Source organism: Vulpes vulpes, chromosome 12 (assembly GCF_048418805.1).
Source record: "Vulpes vulpes isolate BD-2025 chromosome 12, VulVul3, whole genome shotgun sequence".
NCBI lineage: Eukaryota > Metazoa > Chordata > Mammalia > Carnivora > Canidae > Vulpes > Vulpes vulpes.
This window is the reverse complement of record NC_132791.1, coordinates 176,609,344-176,628,985: the sequence shown is the minus strand read 5'-3', so window position 1 is coordinate 176,628,985 and position 19,642 is coordinate 176,609,344. Positions and strand designations below refer to the sequence as shown.

General features: G+C 44.3%; 1 protein-coding gene and 1 pseudogene across 8 annotated transcripts in view; both read right to left on the bottom strand.

Moving 5' to 3' along the window:
• ADAT1 (adenosine deaminase tRNA specific 1) overlaps positions 1-17,084 on the bottom strand; it is a 44,918-nt gene extending 27,834 nt beyond the window's left edge. For 3 of the 8 annotated variants that reach the window (XR_003234142.2, XM_072731497.1, XM_025993066.2), the window contains exons 1-9: positions 16,931-17,050; positions 16,409-16,518; positions 14,651-14,839; positions 14,294-14,362; positions 13,305-13,359; positions 12,715-12,845; positions 8,933-9,536; positions 6,395-6,540; positions 4,744-4,843 (exon numbers count right to left, since the gene is read on the bottom strand). Coding sequence is in view for 6 of the 8 variants with exons in the window: in XM_072731497.1 (XP_072587598.1) it covers positions 4,744-4,843; positions 6,395-6,540; positions 8,933-9,536; positions 12,715-12,845; positions 13,305-13,359; positions 14,294-14,362; positions 14,651-14,839; positions 16,409-16,418 (1,304 nt within the window). In the remaining 2 variants the exon portion in view is untranslated. Of the gene's footprint in view, positions 1-2,388; positions 4,023-4,743; positions 4,844-6,394; positions 6,541-8,932; positions 9,537-12,714; positions 12,846-13,304; positions 13,580-14,293; positions 14,363-14,650; positions 14,840-16,408; positions 16,828-16,930 lie in introns of those variants that run through there. The other 5 variants (XM_072731496.1, XM_072731500.1, XM_072731499.1 and 2 more) reach the window with 5 other exon arrangements.
• LOC112915923 (U4 spliceosomal RNA) lies at positions 8,214-8,394 on the bottom strand (annotated as a pseudogene).
• Positions 17,085-19,642: the final 2,558 nt, after the last annotated feature.

Genomic DNA, 19,642 nt, shown 5'->3' with positions numbered 1-19,642 from the left:
CAGGAAAGCTATACACGTGTAATTTTTCTTTCTTTTTTAAAAGATTTTATTTGAGAGAGAGGGAGAGGGAGAGATAGGGAGGGAGGGGCGGGGGAGGCAGGGGGCAAAGGAGAGAATCCCAAGCAGACTGTACAGTGAGTGCAGAGCCCAACTTAGGGCTGGGTCTCACAACCTCAAGATCATGACCAGAGCTGAAATCAAGAGGATTTCACTTGGGGATCCCTGGGTGGCTCAGCGGTTTGGCACCTGCCTTTGGTCCAGGGTGCGATCCTGGAGTCCTGGGATCGAGTCCCACGTCGGGCTCCCTGCATGGAGCCTGCTTCTCCCTCTGCCTGTGTCTCTGCCTCTCTCTCTCTCTATGTCTATCATGAATAAATAAAATCTTTAAAAAAAAAAAAAGAGTGGACACTTAACTGACTGAGCCACCCAGGTGCCTCAATAAGTATAATTTCTTAAAGATTACATATTTACATTGGTATTCTTAATCTCACCCTATCTTTTTTTTTTTTTTAATCTCACCCTATCTTTAACAAACTTAGACACACTTAGGTTTTCTGTTTGTTTGTTTTGTTTTTTAATCCCTCACTCTTCTTTTACAATCCAATGAAGTATGTCATGATCTCTCCAGGATGCTCTGGGATGGGAAAAGGATTTGCCACTTAAGGGAAAAAAGTAAAAACGAAGCTTCTTGAAAAGGAGGTCCTTTACTTGGTGTTTGTTATTAATGCGTTGTGTAGAAAAGAACACAAAGACTTAAGTATTTTCTTCTCGTATTGCATTAGAATATAAATGTTTCTAACATCCCACTCTGCATTCATATTCCCCATAATTCTAAAGAAGGTGGTTCCAGGATGCCAGCACTTGGGAATGAACAGTGAGAAAAACCTGTTTTCTCTCCAGCAGAAGAAACTCTGACTCTTTCACACATACTATGAAGCTTCACTGAACAAGTGAAGGGAAAATCAATCTGAACAAGGTGGTTGTGGCAAGTACCCGGCACCACATTTGCCAGCACTTCTCATCACATTTCTGGGGGAAACACACTTAGTTACCCTTGCCCTACAGTTGGGGAAATGGAGGCTCAGAGAGGTAAAGGAATTTTCCCAAGGTCACACGCTAGGGAGAAAGGGAACCAGGGATGAAACATCAGTCTCCTGAACTGTAAAGCTGCTGCTCTCTTCCCCCATATGCTTCCTCCCTGTACGAGTCTGCCTCTCATCAGAGAGACTTCAAATCATCTATTTCAATATCCTCATTTTACAGATACGAAGGCACAAAGGCCTGGAGAGCAACTGGACTTGTCCCAAGTCATGTGGATAACTGGAGACAGAGCGAGCATGGGTACAGGAGGCGCTCCCAAGCAACAGAAAGCACCAGCATACTGGGACCAGCAGGAGAACAGTACTACCGGAATTGGAAAAGAGGATGGTGATTGTGAGCCAGAAAGCAGAGGCAGCTGACCTTTTAAGGTAAAAGAGGGTGTAGATTCCCAGAGAAGAAGAGCATTTAGATCTGAGCAAAGCACTAACTGCAGCTTCAATCAGGTGGGAGGAGCCAGAAGGGCAGCTGCTGGCCTGTCACTGCAGGTGGAGTGGGAACTCTGCAGGAAATCTGGTCCTGGTGAAGGCACAACCTGCTCTGTTAACACATTCTGGTCTGTGGCTGAGCTGGTCCCTGAGAGATGCAAACAGTGGTCTGAAGCTAGAAGGCCCTTGGGGAAAAACTGATCCAAAAACCTCCACCCCTAATTTTGTAAATATCACTCAATTCAACAGCCTAGGGCACCATAAGAAATTGTCTGAGTCCACAGACTAGGCTATTGGAACCCAGGTTAGTGGTTGCAAAGAATAAAATTTTAAAGTCTAAGAACATGTAAGCTGTTATTGTTGTCTGTGCTGAGGCTGGCAAATAAGCATCAAAAAGAAAGAAATCCACCTGTAAACTTTAATTACAACTTTTTGTGAGGAAATAGTAATGAAATGGAAAAACAACTCAGAGTGAAAAGAACTATAGTTGACCCTTGAATGACATGGGTTTGAATTGCACAGGGTCCACTTACACAAGGGTTTTTTTCCAATAAATACAGCATTGTCATTGTTATTTTCCTTATAGTTTTCTTAACACTTTCTTTTCTCTAGTTTACTTTATGGTAAGAATATAGCACATAAGCAGGCAACTGGGTAGCTCAGTTGGTTAAGTATCCGACTCTTGATTTACTCTCAGGTCACGATCCAGGGTTGTGAGATGGGAGTCCCGGTGATGGGCTCTGCACTGGGTGTGGAGCCTGCTTAAGATGCTCCTTCCCTCTCCCTTTCTCCCTCCCTCCACTCATGCACATGCATGCCCTCTCTCTTAAAAAAAAAAAAAAAGAAGACAGTATGAAATACATGTTTTTGAACCGTTTATGTTACCAGTAAGGCCTCTAGTCAGCAACAGGCTATTAGTGGTTAAGTTTTTGAGAAATCAAAAGTCATACATGGATTTTCAAATGCAAGGGGTGTCAGTGCCCCTAAACTCCCCCATTGTTCAAGGGTTAACTGTACCTGTAAATGATGGGATCCTACAACAGTCACTCAGTGGCAGCTCAATCCACCTGAGATGTAAATACCTTTGGTGGAGAGGTCATTCCCCTGCAGCCCCTCCCACCCTCAGGCTATTGAAGACTACTAAGAGAAAAAAAGCAGAGTGGCATCTCTGAACATTCAGAAAAAAAAAGATCAGTAAGGCAGATGCATGAACCTTCAAACACACAGGGAGTCTCATGTCCAGCAGACTATATGCTCTACATTTCAGTAAAAGCCAATTTGAAGATGACCAGTCTTGCTTTCATGGTTCCCCTTTTGCCAGTCCAATCACTGTCAAGCTTCATAAATGATTCTTGGATTCCAACCTTGACCCATGAAACCAGAATTCCTAATGGTAAAGCCCAAGAAAGTGTTCTTTTCAAAATCTTCCAGGGGAAAGAACAGTCTTTCCAAAAAAATGGTGGCAGGGCAGCTGCCATGCAAAAGAATGAAATTGGACCCTTACCTCACACCTTATAGAAAAATTAATTCAATTGGGTCAAAATCATATACCTGAGAGCTAAAACTATAAAACTGGAGGCACCTGGGTGGCTCAGTCAGTTAAGCGTCTGCCTTTGGCTCAGGTCATGATCCTGAGATCCTGCAACAGAATGCAGTATCAGGTTCCCTATCAGCAGTTAAGTCTGCTTCTCCCACTCCCTCTGCTCATGCTCTCTGTCTTGAATAAATAAGATCTTAAGAAAAAAAAAAACCTATAAAACTATGAGAAGAAAACAAAGCAAATCTATGTGATGTTGAATCAGGCAATGGTTTTTTTTACCTGTGACACTAAAAGCACAAACCACCAAAGAAAAATATAGATAAAACAGACTTCAACAAAATTTAAAACTTTTGTGCCATAAAGGATACTTTCAAAAAGTGAAAAGACAACCCACAGAACTGCAGGAAATATGTTTACATACATATGTGATAAAAGACTATCCATTTTATATAAAGAAATCCTTCAATTCAACAATAAAGATAAATACACCAAGTTTAAAAATGGGCAAAGGATAAGAATAGATACTTCTCCGAAGAAGATAGACAAATGGCTAATAAGTATATGAAAAAATGTCCAACATCAAAAGAAGCTTGAACAGTTATTAGGGAAAAGCACATCAAAACTACAATGAGGGACGCCTGGGTGGCTCAGCAGTTGAGTGTTTGCCTTTAGCTCAGGGTGTGATCCGGGGGTCCTGGGATTGAGTCCTGCATCAGGCTCCCTGAGGGGAGCCTGTTTCTCCCTCTGTCTATGCTTCTGCCTGCCTCTCATGAATAAATAAAATCTTAACAAAAAACCAAACAAACAGGGCAGCCCTGGTGGCGCAGTGGTTTGGTGCCGCCTGCAGCCCAGGATGTGATCCTGGAGACCGAGGATTGAGTTCCACATTGGGCTCCCTGCATGGAGCCCGCTTCTCCCTCTGCCTGTGTCTCTGCCTCTCTCTCTCTCTGTTGTCTCTAGGAATAAATAAATTAAAAAAATAATTCTTAAAAAAAAAAAAAAACCCACAATGAGATAGCACTTCATACCCACTAGAATGGCTACAATAAGAAAGACAGACAATAACGAGTGTGGTAAAAAATGTAGGGTAACTAGTTGAGTCTCATAAATCCCTAGTAGGAGTTTAAAATGGTGCAGCTGCTATAGAAAACTGTTTGGCAGCTCCTCAAAAAAGCAAAAAACCCCCAAGGTCATTATATGACTCAACAATTCCACACTAAGGTATACCCAAGAGAATTTAAAACATGTCCACCTGATATCTCATGATAAAATGTTTGCAGCAGCAGCATTCCTAATAGCACAAAAGTGAAATAACCCAAATGCCCATTGATGGAAGAATGGATAAACAGAAAGTGGTTAGATCGATACAACGGTATACAGGTTACCATTACGTGTTACAACATGGATAAGCCTTGAAAACCTTATGCTAAGTAAGCATACTTTATGCTAAGTAAATTAAGCCACATATTGTATGATTTCATGCAGTGAAATGTCTAGAATGGATAAATACAATGACAGAAAGTAAATTCGTGGACGTCAGGGGCTGAAGTCAGGCATGGAACTGACTGCTCACAGGTGCAGGGTTTCTTTCTGGGGTGATGAAGATGTTCCGGAATTACATAGTGGTAAAAGGTGCCTGCACAACCACTATCTCCCTTCTGCCCCAATATGCTGTACCTGGCCTGAAGGCACCGGATTCCTTTCTTTGTTGTTCCCTGCGGAAAACCATTGGCAGTGACATCCAGTGGCTGCTCAGGAACTGCACTCCAACTGATGGCTATGAAAAAACAAGATTCTGAGGTTAAAACTGTTCAGTTTCTTGTGAAATGTCAGAAGTGTTTCCCCAAAAATATTTCCCTCTTTGCAGATCCATGGGAGCTAGATAGGACATCGGAGTCAATGGCTGCCACTCTGATGCTTGGCCTCCATAGTAGAGTAATATAAAGAAGAGGTTCATTATTCATCATTATTCATTCTTAACAACTCATAAATTCTTAACAACTCATAAATTCTTAACAACTAAGAATTTATTATATGGTGGACATGCAGTCAATGCATGAAATAGGATTTCTCATTTAATCCTCATAAGAAAATATTTTTTTCATCATAAGCCTACTCTTATAAACCCCATCTATTTCATCCCTCCCCCCTGGTAGCCATCAGTTTGTTCTCTAGAGTTGAGTCTGTTTTTTTGGTTTGTGTCTATTTTTTTCCCCTTTGTTCATTTGTTTTGTTTCTAAATTCCATATGAGTGAGATCATATGTTGTTTCTTTGACTTATTTTACTTAGCATAATACACTCTAGCTGCATCCATGTTACTCCAAATGGCAAGATTTCATTTTCTTTTATGGCTGAGTAATATTTCATTTTATCTGTTGATCAATCTGTATATCTATCTCACATCTTCTTTATCCATTCATCACTTGATGGACACTTGGGCTGCTTCCATAGCTCGGCTATTGTAATTAATACTGCAAAAAACAGTAGTGCATGTAACTCTGAATTAATGATTTTGTACTTTTAGTGTAAATACCTCATAGTGTGAATACTGGAGCATAGTTTTAATTTTTTGAGGAACTTCTATACTGTTTTCCACAGTGGCTGCACCATTTGCATTCCCACCAACAACAGTATAAGGAGGTTCCTTTTTTTCCATCTCCTTGCCAACAGTTGTTTCTTGTGTTAACTGTAGCCATTCTGATAGGTGAGAAGATATGTCATTATGGTTTCGATTTGCAATTGCCCTGATGATGAGTGATGTTGAGAATCTTTTCATGTGTCTGTTGGCCATCTGGATGTCTTCTTTGAAGAAACATTTATTCATGTCTTCTGTCCATTTTATTAATTGGATTTTTTAAAAATAGCCTATAATTTACCAAGAAAGCTTGAGTAGATTTTTTTTTTTAAAGATTTTGTTTATTCATTTATTTATGAGAGACAGAGGCAGAGACATAGGCAGAAGGAGAAGCAGGCTTCCTGCAGGGAGCCTGATGCGGGACTCAATCCCAGGACCCCGGATCATGATCTGAGCCAAAGGCAGATGTTCAACCACTGAGCCACCCAGGTGCCCCTATTAATCAGATTAGTTGTTAAGAAATGATATTTCTTCTGTATCTTCTCTGAACCCGAGGCTAAGACAGGATAAGTAGGTTGCCCAGGGTCAGGCACAGTATGAACTGGACCCAGTATAGGTGTGTCCCAAGCTGGCACTACTGACCACTCGGGTAATAGGTGGCCTTCCCAAGCTGCATGGATGTAGCCCCTCCCAGGCCACCCCACAGCCTGGGGCAAAGTTATTCTGGGGCAAGTGGAACGCGGATATCTTACCTGCGCCACAAGGAACAAGTCTGCCTGGGCCGTCAGCTCTTTTTGCCTGCACGGCGCAGCGGCTATGTTCAAATAGTAAGCCTGACTGCTGTATTTTCACTTCTTGAACTCCAAATCCTTTGGGGAGAGCTGAGACGTTCTGACACCTAAATGTGAAGGAAAATGCACTCAGTTTCACTCAGGGATGCTCCTGGAGAAAGACAGTGTCTAGGCCCATGGGCCACTTCAGCACCCCTGTGTCTTGGTCAAAGTATGTGACCAAACAGTATTTAGAGCACATGAACCTTCTGGCTGGAGGGAGATCCTTTCCTATCGCTCTGAAGTGAAAACAAGCTGAGTCCCCACCCTCAGTGACAGCAGGGACACTAAACTCCAGCCCTGGCACTGGCTTTCAAAGATTTCAAACCCTTAAACAGAAATATTAATTTGTTGGCATCTGCTCCCTAGGGCATCCTCCAAACACACTAGAAACCAAAACTGTCCTATAATATAAAAGCTTTGTTTTCCCCTCTTGAGTCTTTCACACAATCTAGATGCCAACATGAGGCTGCTCTGGAACTAAGCAGACAGCAGCTTTAAAGTCTCAGAATAGAGAAAGTATGGAAAACACAGAGACTGTCTCAGGCATAGTGCCTAGGATGCTTTTGTTTAAAACATCTTATAAGACATAGTTTGTATACTATAAAACTCATCCATTTTAAACATAGAATTCATGGGTTTTTTTGTTTTTAGTATATTCATGGAATTGTGCCACTGTCGCCACAACCTAAGTTTCTAACACTTCATTCCCAACAGGCAACCCCACACCCATCAGCGGTCACTCCCCATGCCCTTCTCCAGCACTTACTAATTAATCTACTTCCGGATTTGCCCATTTTGGACGTTTCACTTCATGAAATCATACACTCTGTGACCCCTCTCACTTAGCATAAAGCTTTCAGGGCTCATCCATGTCATAGCGTGTAACTGGCCTTCACTCTGTTTCGTGGCTGACGATCCACTGTAACAGTCTACTACCTCTTGTTTATCCGTGCACATCTGGCTCTTTCAGTTTGTGGCTATTATGACTGGTACTGCTATGAACATTCATGTCCAAGTTTTTTTTTTTTTAATAAAGATTTTATTTATTTATTCATGAGAGACACAGAGAGAGAGAGAGAGAAAGAGAGAGAGAGAGAGAGAGGGGCAGAGACACAGGCAGAGTGAGAAGCAGGCTCCATGCAGGGAGCCTGACATGGGACTCAATCCTAGGTCTCCAGGATCAGGCCCTGGGCTGAAGGCAGCACTAAACCGCTGAGCCACCTGGGCTGCCTTCATGTCCAAGTTTTGATGTGGATGTGTGCTTTTATTTCTCCTGGGTATGTACCCACCTAGGAGTGGAACGAGTGCGTCTGTTCCTAGGACTCGGCCTCGGGAGCAGCACATCTGACATGACAGGCCTCTCCTGGCCATGGCCTCACCCTGCCCTCAGTTACCTAGCCTTAACTTGGCCTGGCTGCCCTTCTTGAGGGAGACCACACTTGAATGATCATCTTTTTTGTCTTTTATCTTTTAAAAGATTAACATTTCTGTTCATGTTTTTTAAAAATTATGGTAGCAATATATATGTGCACAGCAGAAAAACGAGAAAGGAGAATAATTACAGGGCAGCCCCAGTGGCTTAGCAGTTTAGCACTGCCTTCAGCCGGGGGTGTGATCCTGGAGATCCAGGATTGAGTCCCACGTCAGGCTCCCTGCATGGAGCCTGCTTCTCCCGCTGCCTGTGTCTCTGCCTCTCTCTCTCTTTTTCTCTCTCTCTCTCTCTCATGAATAAATAAAATCTTTAAAAAAAAAAGAGTAATTACAAACAGAAAAAAACACTCAGAGAAGTGATTATATTAATACTGTGGTGTATATCCTCCCACAACTTTTTTTTTTCATCTGCATATGTGATTTTCAATTAGCAGTAACCGTGCCTTGGATAACCCTCACTAGCTACGATACTGCCACTGCGCAGAGCTTCATCTGCATATGTACTTTAAGACCAAAATGAACTCATTGTATCTTTTAACTTGCTCTTTAAAATTATGAGCCTCGGGCAGCCCGGTGGCTCAGTGGTTTGGCGCCGCCTTCAGCCCAGGGCCTGATCCTAGAGATCCAGGATCGAGTCCCATGTCAGGCTTCCTGCATGGAACCTACTTCTCCCTGTGCCAATGTCTCTGCCTTTCTCTGAGTCTCTCATGAATAAATAAATAAAATCTTTAAAAATAAATAAATAAAATTATGAGCCTCTTTCCCGATCAAATATCCATCAGTAGTAGTTTTAACAAAAATCACTTAATCTATGGCTGGCCATTTCACTGGTTTCCTTTTCTTTCTTAAAAATGACTACACGCAAAGCTAAATGTTTGAGGACTTTCTTAATCATTTCCTTAGGACGAATTCCTAGCAATGGAACTGCTGGATCAAGACGTATGGACATTTTAAAGGCTCTTTGGACATATTCTCACACTGCTTCTTGGAAAGACCGTTCCAGCTGACACCTCCCTCCCTGCTCACCTCCCAGTCAGAGCTCTCTGCATGGCTTCCTGGCTATATGGGCATCTCCCAATCACTACGGCTGACAGGTAGACGGGCTTTTCCAGAAGATGCATCAACAGTGCCCCTTGGCATCCGAGGACATTCCACCGTGCCAGCTTGTCACTGCAGGACATGGAGCAAGTCCTGTCTCCCCGGCCTGGCTTCACCCGGAGCAGTCCCACCTGGTGATACGCAGCACCAGGCTTCCCCGAGTCTCCTGCTTCTCCAGGCACGCACTTAGCTCCAGTTCTATAAACATCTACCACTTTGGCACCACGGGGGGCCATTCCGGTGACAGTGGCCAGTTCCTGTGTGGTGAGATTAGAGCCACTGATACATGGTGGGATTGGGCCACTCTCCTGATTGCCAAAACTCTGATGGTGACTCACACCATCAGGAATTCCAGGCTCAAGCCTCATCTTTTTGGTCACAGGACTACCCAGATCTTCACATTTCTTTTTATTTTCAGGAGCTTCCAGGTTACCATCGGCTTCTACTGATGGGTTATTGGCCCAATCTCTACTGACAGGACAACAGGGCTGATCTTCAAACTCAAGCATTGGAATGATGGAGGCATCCCCACCTGCAGGAGAAGGAAGCCCTTAAAAACCAGTGGTTCTCAAAACCTCTCTCTCCACAACACCAGTGGACCAGCCACATCAATGTCCCTTGGGAACTTGTTAGAAATGCAAATTCTTAGAACCCACAGTGAAATCTGCTGAATCAGAAACTCTAGAGGTGGTAACAAGCAGTGTGTTTTAACAAGCTCTCCAGGTCATTCTGATGAGAGGAGAACCACTGTCTTAACCAGAATTTAATTATATTTTCCCAGATGACCTGAGATGAATTAGGAAGACTTGCCCAAATTTCCCAAGTAAGAATCCTTTACAGCTCTGTCCTACCTAGACCCAATGAGTTAGAAATTCTGGGGTGGAGAGATCTGGAAAACAGAGTACTTTAATAAGATCCCAGGTAATTCTCATCACAGGAAGTTTTGGAAATACTAATTTAGACCAGGATTTGTCAACTTTCATAGTACTGACATTTTGGGGCAGATAATTCTTTGCTGTTGGGGCTATCCTATACGTTACAGGATGGCTAGCAGCTTCTCCATTTCTACCTACTAGATACCAATAGCAACCCTCAGTCTGACCATCAGAGTGTCCCCAGAGGTTGCTAAATTTCCCCCGAGAAGCAAAACTCTCCTGATTTGAGAACCCTTGGTTTATAAAGAGCATGGTTTCCCAAGAACATTTTGTGGAATGTTACCCCATAAAATGCTTTGGAAACAAAAGTGGGAGGTTGATTTCATGGTTAAATATGTTTGGTGGGACGCCCGGAAGGCTCAGTGGTTGGGCATCTGCCTTTGGCCTGGGGCGTGATCCTGGAGTCCCGGGATCGAGTCCTGCGTCGGGCTCCCTGTATGGAGCCTGTTCTCCCTCTGCCTGTGTCTCTGCCTCTCTTTCTCTCATGAATAAATTAAAAAAAAAAAAAAAAGTTAAAAAAATATGTTTGGCAAGAACGTTCATATTTCCCCCTTTTGGAGATTTATGTGCATATTCTCACAGTACGGACTCTGCAGTGAATTACACAAATGGTATTTCCCTGTGCTGGGTTAGAGATTTCTGACCTTTGTCCTTAAACAGAATCAAAGAAAACCAGAGATTGGTAAAAAGCACAGCCTCTCCTTGAGAAGAGCTACTTCTTCAAACACTAACCTAATCTGTGTTTTTTCTAAAGTGTGTAAATAATACATCTGTAGCCTTTATAACCTAAGAGTGGGAAAGGCAGGAGATGCAGAAGTGGACGTGTTGCCAGAGAGGCTAGCTGGCGGGCTTCCAGAGACCTCACAAGGAGACTTTCGAGAATTGACTGGGGCCCCCTCCCATTCTGAAAGGCTTGGAGATTTGATCTAGACAGTGTGATGCCTAAACTCGAGAGGCTGACTCATGCTAATAAAACTCACAAGTAAGGGTCTAAAATAGCTAACTCAGGCACCAAGTTATCAATTAGCAATGACAAATAAATGCAAAGGGAGCCAGACAGTCACATTTTCCAGGTAGTGTTCTTTCATCCTGAGACAAACCATGGGTGGACATGTTTTAAAAGATTATCCATTAGCCCAGGGCAGTTAGATCAGTGGTTCTAGATGTTGATTTCACAGATCACTAAAATTCCCAGAAGATTTTAAGATCAACAGAGGGTGGTCAATTTTGTATTCTATCAAGGAAGATCGTTAAAAATCCTAATTACCACCATTTCTTTTTTCCTAGTTACCACTACCTAAAATAAAAAGATAAAAATTTCATATTCTTTACATGGAAAGAAATTAGCTTTCTGAAAAACTCACTACAGTCCTGATTTTCCCCATCTGGCTATGGACCAGCCTGTAGACCACTGATTTATGTGGTCTCATTAGGCCATCGGGCTAGCTGTGATCTGCAGATGCCTCTCTCTCCACAATCAGGCTACACCTGCCACCTGATCAGCCAAGCCCTGGTTACTCAAAGTGTGGTCCACAGGCCAACACCACTGGCATCAGGGGGACTTGGTTAGAAACGCAGAATGTTAGCCTTCATCCCAGACCCAATGAATTTTAATCTACATTTTATTAAGATCTGTGGGTGATTCATATGCAAATTATAGTTTGAGAAGTACCAAAATAGGAAACATCCTTTAGTTCTTGGACCAGGGCATCCACTATTAGCACGGATGAGCCCTATCTACCTCTGTATAACCTTTATATATATTTTTCTAGCCTTTAACTCAACCAGTTCTTTTCTGATGGACTCATTTTTCCTTAAGCTGTATTATATTTCTTATTTGAATTATGACCAAGTCTTGACAGCTATTGTCTCTTTAGAGTGAGTATGTATACCTGCTCTTTTTTTTTTTTTTTTTTTAATTTTTTATTTATTTATGATAGTCACAGAGAGAGAGAGAGAGAGGCAGAGACACAGGCAGAGGGAGAAGCAGGCTCCATGCACCGGGAGCCTGACGTGGGATTCGATCCCGGGTCTCCAGGATCGTGCCCTGGGCCAAAGGCAGGCGCTAAACCGCTGCGCCACCCAGGGATCCCTGTATACCTGCTCTTGTGATAGTTGCATGTGTTTTAGAGTTTGATGTTTAGAGGTCAGTATTATATTCTTACTTCAAAGGTTTTAGGGTGATGAAAATTTACTGCCATCCTTGAGTTGCTGTCTATGAAGAGTAGAAATTATTCTCAATTTTCAAGACAAAAACCAGTGATCACCCTTAGGCTATCTCTGGTCTTCCTGCGTAACACAACCACAGCACCTGAACATCCCCACATAATTCACTGAAATTTAACTTAACTAATCATAACTGTCTACATTCCCTAAGGGCTCTACGAGGCTAAACAAGGAACTGGTCTTACTCACTGTTACATATCCAGTATGTCATACTGTGTCTGACACGTAGTGGAAAACAACTGTTGAATGAAGCATGAATAGAATGACTTTCAGGATAAATCACTACAGAACTTGGGGCTTTGGACTTCTCAGCCCTATGGCTGGTTTCAGACCTTCTGGGGTTTCAGCTTGAAGCTTCCCAATCCTGATTGGGAACTGAGAACCACAGTCTTTCCTTGGTAGAGAAGTGATCAGGAACAGTGGCCTGTTCAGTCCCCTGCTTATAGCTACACTGTAGCCAGAAGAGCTTTTCTAGAAATGTATCTACAGATAAGAGGACACAAGGAAGTAGGCAATGCAACATTAATTCTAAGACTGAAATATACTTACAGGGTGTATGGCTGGAGAAAAACACAAACAAGAGGTCTGGTCTGAGTTTCCACAGCCCTCTCTGAGTGCCAGGGACAAAGATGCTATCCTCCTTCAGGGCGGCTGCCAAGTGGAGCTGGTAGTGAAGGTATCTATTGAGGAACAAGATGTTATCAGAGTGAACAACCAGTCTCTGTGGTGAGGGGAAAGACTCTGGCTGGTTGATTACTAACAAAGAAAGAGTTGCCGTGGATAGATGGGACTAGCAGTGATTTGGAATTATGACAATGATCTAGACTAGTGATTCTCAAAGTGTGGCCCCTGAACCAGCAGCACCAGCATCATCTGGAATTCATCAGAAATGTAACTTCTTAGGTCCCACCCCAGACCTGCTGAGGCGGAAACTCTAGGGGTGGGCCCAGAAATCTGGATTTTCACAAACGTAGGTAATTCTGCCACACACCAGGCATGAGAACCACTGTCTAGACAAGTGCTGTTCAAAGTGTAGCTCACAGACTGACATTATCAGTATTACTTGAGATTTTATTAGGAATGCAAGTTCTGGGGCCCCCACGACTAGCTAAGTCAGATTCTCGGGGATGTGCCTTTACCTTTGGAAACTCCTTCTGGCTATGACCTCGGCATGGCTATCATTGAGGATGTCTCCTGCGGCAAAGACAGGACACTAGTGAAGACATACAAAACCTGGAGAGGCCCTGTTTCCTAGAAGCAGAACATGGTGGACTCCCCCAGCAGCCAGGATGGGCATGTAACTCCCAGAGGACTGTTAGGAAGTACTACAATCAATGATGACAATGCAGGGTTTCTTCAAATCAGCACTACTAACATTCTGGCTTTAAAAAGTTCTTTGTTGTGAGGCTCTGTCCTGTGGAAGGTAGAATGTTTAGTAGCATTCCTGGCCTCTACCACCAGAGGCAGGTAGCATAGTGTCCCCTTCCCCTGAGCTATGACAACTTAAAATGTCTCCCACCACTGCTGAATGTTTCCTGGGGGACGAAATCTCCCCATAGCTGAGAACTACTCATTTATAGGAACATATCTGGAGAACAGGGGTCCAAGTCTTTTGTACCCTGATATCACCTTGAGCTTGTGGTGATATGATTCCATCAAATTCAACCCATTGAGGTCCTGGAATGCAGGAGGCAAAGCTAAGAAAACGGGGAAAGCAAATCTGAGAAAGAATCTAACTAGAAGCAGAAGGTGAAGATACCAGATCTCTAGGGGATTTCCGTATTCTTTTCGGTGCCCAAATCTCCATCTAATTAAAGATTGCTTTCTGGGGCATGTCAGACATAATGAGGAACAGCCACGTCCAGGGAACTTTTGGTTTGAGCATGAAAATACTGGCCAACTTTCAAACTATGCAGAAGGCATGTTCCTGGCAGCCTCTGCTTCCACAGTTTATTCTGATTCTTAAAATGAGTTCTGTCCTTCCAACTAGACTGTGACAGTCAGTGGGAATGGAAATGTCAGCCACTTCAGTGATGTGGCCCCTTTACTGGGGACAGGAAAGGTCAAAATGCAGGGTGGTTTCCAAAGCTCCCTCAACAGGTATTGTTTAGACCCCACCCGGGCTTACCGCTCTTCCTCATTTTGGACTGGCCTATGCATTTCGTTCCTGTTCCCATTGAGACAACTTCCTTTGTCACTGAGAGGAAAAGAAATGAATCATTAAGCGAGCTCTCCTAACGTGAATGGTCCCCCGCCCTCAGGTTTCATGTGTGCACACCCCTCCAGAGCATTTCTATAGGATGACCCATCCAGGCCTGTGGTTCCCCCAGTGCCACCTCCCACCAGTACTGCACCACCTGGTGGAGAGCAGGGGAACATGCCACTGCTGCAATGGACACCAGCCAGGACTGTTGCCTGCACAGCCACGGATAATCCTATCATCTCTGATGTGGACAGGGAGTGTTCAGAGGTGAAGAGGCCTCACCTTGTGTTGGTCTGTTACTGCCACCACAGGCCTGGTCAGCTACGAGTTGTACCTTCACCACTGCGGCCAGTAACGTCCACTCACGGTTGGGCTCGGGCTTCCCCTTCTTGGGCAGCCTGGTCCCATAGTGTTCGTAACACAGCCGTGCAATCTCATCTGCGGTCCACATGGTCTGAGTCAGTGCTGGGCCTAATCAAAACCCACAACTATCAGAAGTACAGAAAGGAGAACCAGAGCAAGATGCTACAACTTGCCTAGGTGCTTTGATAGACTTTCAGGGTAACCCAACCGCATATACTGAAGTTTCTCCATCTCGAACTCTATGGGTCATTTTCTTCTATTACTTCCCTGTTCACTCCCGCACCTTTTTAAGTAGGCTCCACACTGCATGTGGAGGCCCTGAACTCCCGGCCCTGAGATCAAGACCTGAACCGAGTCCAAGAGTCAGATTCTTAACCCACTGAGCCACCCAGGTGCCCCTTCCCTTTTCATTTTTGATTTTTTTAAAAGATTTTATTTATTTATTCATGAAAGACAGACACAGGTGAGGGAGAAGCAGGCTGCCTGCAGGGAGCTTGATGTGGAACTCGATCCCAGGACTTGGAATCACGACCTGAAGCGAAGGTGGACTCAACCACTGAGCCACCTAGGCGTCCCATACCTCATCAAACACTATAGGAGAAATTAAAGAGTTGTTTTCTTGACAGGGGCCTCTGAAGATTTCTTAGAGGGAGACAGAGTCAATCTGGGAGGTGAGGAGGAAGTCAGAAAAGAGAAAAACAACTCTTTAATTATGGGATTAATAATTAATATTGGGATTAATATTCCAAAAAGGAACATTTTATGTTCCTGATTGTCTTGAGGTCCTTGGCGAGTGGGGGGAGGGGGGTTGTAAGGGCAATGTAAAGCCATGAATTAAAAAACCATTAAGCAGGTCAGACCTGAGAGGATGCTTGCTAGAAACTCTTCTACTCTTGACTCTATGCTCCCTCAATGATTTCATCTGGACTCAAATGTATGAGAAGCTTCTTAACAGAAAATGAGATCCTATGGTGACAGATACAGCTAAGAATTGAAACAAAACAAAAAGGCATTACTGAGTCCCAACGCATGTAGCTTCTGAAAACTATTTTTACAATGAGCCTTCAGCACCGGGTTAAATGAATTAAACCAGGAGGCCATTAGACTGATGTGGCTCTAATGCTGTGGTGGCCTCTGTAAGCAAACCATGATCTAGGTCTGTACGGGTCTCTACGTTAGAAAGGACAACACTAAGCATAACCAAGCACAAAGCACCACCTAGGCTTTAAACTATTGCCAATCAAGTAGTTCCCTTTCTTGTGGCACTTTATATAAAGTCTCTCCCCTAGCTCTGATCTGCAGAGTGTTCCTATTCACTTTTGGTTTGGTGCTGCCTAACTGGAATTGATTTTTGCCCTTCAAAAGGGCAAACCTTCAAAATTTTAATGTGCCTCAGTTTATCTTTTAAGAATTCCAATGTGGAAGCCTGTTGCTGCAATACACGGTGATGGTAAAATGAGACCATAGTGACTGAAAACCAGAATCTGGCAGCACCTGACATAAATTGTGACTTTAAAGTCAGAGAGCCAGCGGGTCACCTTATCTTTTGGGCCAAAGAAAGGTATATGGGAGATCCCGGAGTCCAGTCTCTGGAAGGGATTTTCCCCCCTCACTCTGGGGTTGGGGGGACACGGGCATCACAAGGCACCCACGTGAAATTAAACCAGAGGCACATACCGCGAACCATAGCAGCCAGGCCGGAAGTCACACAGACTCCCTAAGACGATGCGGCCTGAACGGTTCCATCACCTCATTCACGTAGGTGTCTGGGGGAGCGTGCACAGCAGCTGAAATGAATCAATGTTTTGCAAATCCAAATCCAACTCTCTCTGAGATCTTGAGTAACTTCCTATGAAACAGCTTAAACGGGTATTTGCCCACAAGACCGCCTGTTTCAACGCTCGCCTGAAGCATGAAAACGCACTTTCTTTTCAAGGGAAAGTTACGGCAGGTCGGCTGCCAGGGGAGACCAGGCCTTCGCCTTATCCCCCGCTCCCTCATATCCTGGGTCGCAGCCCCTTCTCGCCCCCACCGGAGCCGGGGTGGGGCCCACTCGGCCAGTCCCCGACAGGCTCCGGGTCCATGACGCGACGGCCACTGGCACTTCCGGGAAACGCGCGCGCGCCGCGGGAGGCACGGTCCTCACCACCGCTTCACACACAAAATGGGCTCAGGAAGTCAGGAACGAGGGCAACTCACCCGCACCCAAGGGCACCCCCTGCACAACTGGGCGCCTCCGACCCCACCACACCACCGCGCCCCTCCCGCCTCCGAGGTGCGCGCCCCTCGTGGGAGCGCAGGAACGTAGCGGACGTTGCGTCACGAAGAGGCTGCTCTCTCAGGCCCCGCCCCCAAGGGCGCGCAGTGCACCCTGGCCCTTGTAGTCCTTCTGGGTGGGAGCCGGGGGCGTGGAGCAGTTCTGGAGTCCCGCGTGTTGGAGCGCAGGGACCGGCGAAATGGCCCAAAGGAAGCCGGTAAAATGGTTCAAATAGTAGAACGATGTATCTTGGAACGCTAGGCTGAATTTCTGTCTAAAACATTGCTGTCCCACACATATAATTTGAGCCAGATAATGTAAAATTTTCTAGTAGCTACATTTTAAAAAGAGATATTAATTCATAATTAACTGTATTCATGTATTTAGCCCAGTATGTCCAAAGTAGTATCATTTCAGCGTGTAATCAATATCTTAAAAAATAGATATTTACATTGTTTTTTCATACTTGAGTTTTTCACACATACTTTTTCATACTTACGTTTAAGAAATCGAGTATTTTACACTTACATTTCATTTTTTTTTTTTTTTAGGATTTTATTTATTTATTCATGAGAGACACAGAAAGAGGGAGGCAGAGACACAGGCAGAGGGAGCAGCAGGCTCCACGCAGGGAGCCCGATGTGGGACTCGATCCCAGATCCTGGGATCACACCCTGATGCCTTCCTTACATTTCAATACAGACCAGCCACATTTCAAATGCTCAATAGCCACACGTGGCTAGTGGCAGCTGTATTGGATGGCACCAGTCTAAAACCTTCAGGTTGCCAGGAATAGGTAGTATAGCTTGTCTGGATAATTCAGGAGCCTGTACCATCTAGCAATTATACCTCAGTTCTGAAAGATGGGAGAATTCACTTTTCTTCCTGGTACTCCTTAGGGGAGACAAGAGTGCAACTTACTTGACCCCATCCTTCTCTCTGGTTCAGAGTAAAAGGGCCACAGGCCTCCTCCAAGGCTAAGCACCCTAGCTCCTCATGCCTCTCTCTCCAACATTTTAAATCTGCACCTGCCTCCCTCTTCTGCCTTTTTTTTTTTTTTAAGATTTTATTTATTTATTCATGAGAGACAGAGAGAGAGAGAGAGAGAGGCAGAGACACAGGCAGAGGGAGAAGCAGGCTCCATGCAGGGAGCCCCATGTGGGACTCAATCCCAGAACTCCGGGATCACTCCCTGAGCCAAAGCCAGTCACTCAACTACTAAGCCATCTGGATGTCCTCCTCTTCTGCCTTTAAAAAAGCCCTGATCATCACTCTCAGGGATCAGTACCAGCATCAGTCTAGTTGTATAAACTGAAAAGTAAGTCACTGTTCTTGTCATTTTCTTTCCAGTAACCCTGACAATATTTTATACTGCTGAGTCCTGTTGATCTTACTTCCTGTGTCTTGAATCCATCCACTTCTGTCCATTTCCATGACAATAGCCCATTCTGTCTCCCTCTTGGATTGTTATGCTAATCTCTAGATTTGTACCTTTCCTTGCCCAACTCCAATTCTTTTTCACAGAGCAGCCGGATTGAGGTTTTCAAAACACAAATGTGATGTCACTGCCCTACTTAAAGACTAGTGTTTCAGCACTATCAAAATACAAAATCCCATAGTAGGGCTCAGAGAATACACAAAATCCCATAATAGGGTTCCTACCCCTGTATGGCCAGCCTCCTTCTGCTTCATCTGGTAGCATGTATTTTCATGGGCTTTTGTACTCCATCTAGTGTCATTTGCCTTTCCTGTGCTTTCCCTATCTCTGGGCCTTTGCGCTTGCTACTACACCATGGAAAACCCTCTCCTTCTTTGACTACTTAATGCTCTACCTTCCTTCAAATCTCAGATTCTAATGTCCTTTGGTAAACCTTAACTAGGTCTGTTAGTTTCTCAATACCCCATGGAACTCTCCTTCAAAGCATTTATTAGAACTTCCATTTTACAGTTAAAAAAAATGACTTATTGTATGTCTGTTTTCCTTAGAAGTCTGGAAGCTTGAGGATGCTTGGGACTGTGCCTGTTTACCCCTGTATAGCAGTTAGCAAATTGTGAGCCTTCAACTGTTTCAAGAGGCAGTGAAGACTTACAAGCCTGTTCCTTCTAAGCATTCTTCCTGCCAAATCCCACAAGTTGTCTATTGCTTCAGTTAATCTGTCTCCAGACTCGAGGCCAGACAGCTAGCTTCTGCCCCCAGATTACTACTAAACAGTTTTTTTTTTTTTTTTTTTTTAAGATGTACTTATTTGAGGGAGAGAGCGAGTGAGTGAGCAAGCTCAAGTGGGAGGAGCAGAAGGAGGGAGAATCTCCAGCAGACTCCCAGGTAAGTGCGGAGCCCAACTTGGGGCTTCATCCCACAACCCTGAGCCAAAACCAAGAGTCAAGACGCTCAACTGACTGCACCACCCAGGTACCCCTAAACAGCTCCTTAAAGGTACTTGTGACCTTATTGATTCTTGTTGCCTTTTACAGTGGTGGTGCTGCCTGAAGTCCAGTACCGTATCTCGAACCTGTACCCTTTCCTTTGGGGAAGTGGTTTTCATTTTAACACCATCTTGCCAAAGGATGTAGCATCTGGAAGGGTTTCTTCTGAAATACTTCCTGGTTATCTCCCACCGCTGCCAAGTGCTCTTGGAACCTGTGCTGAAACACCA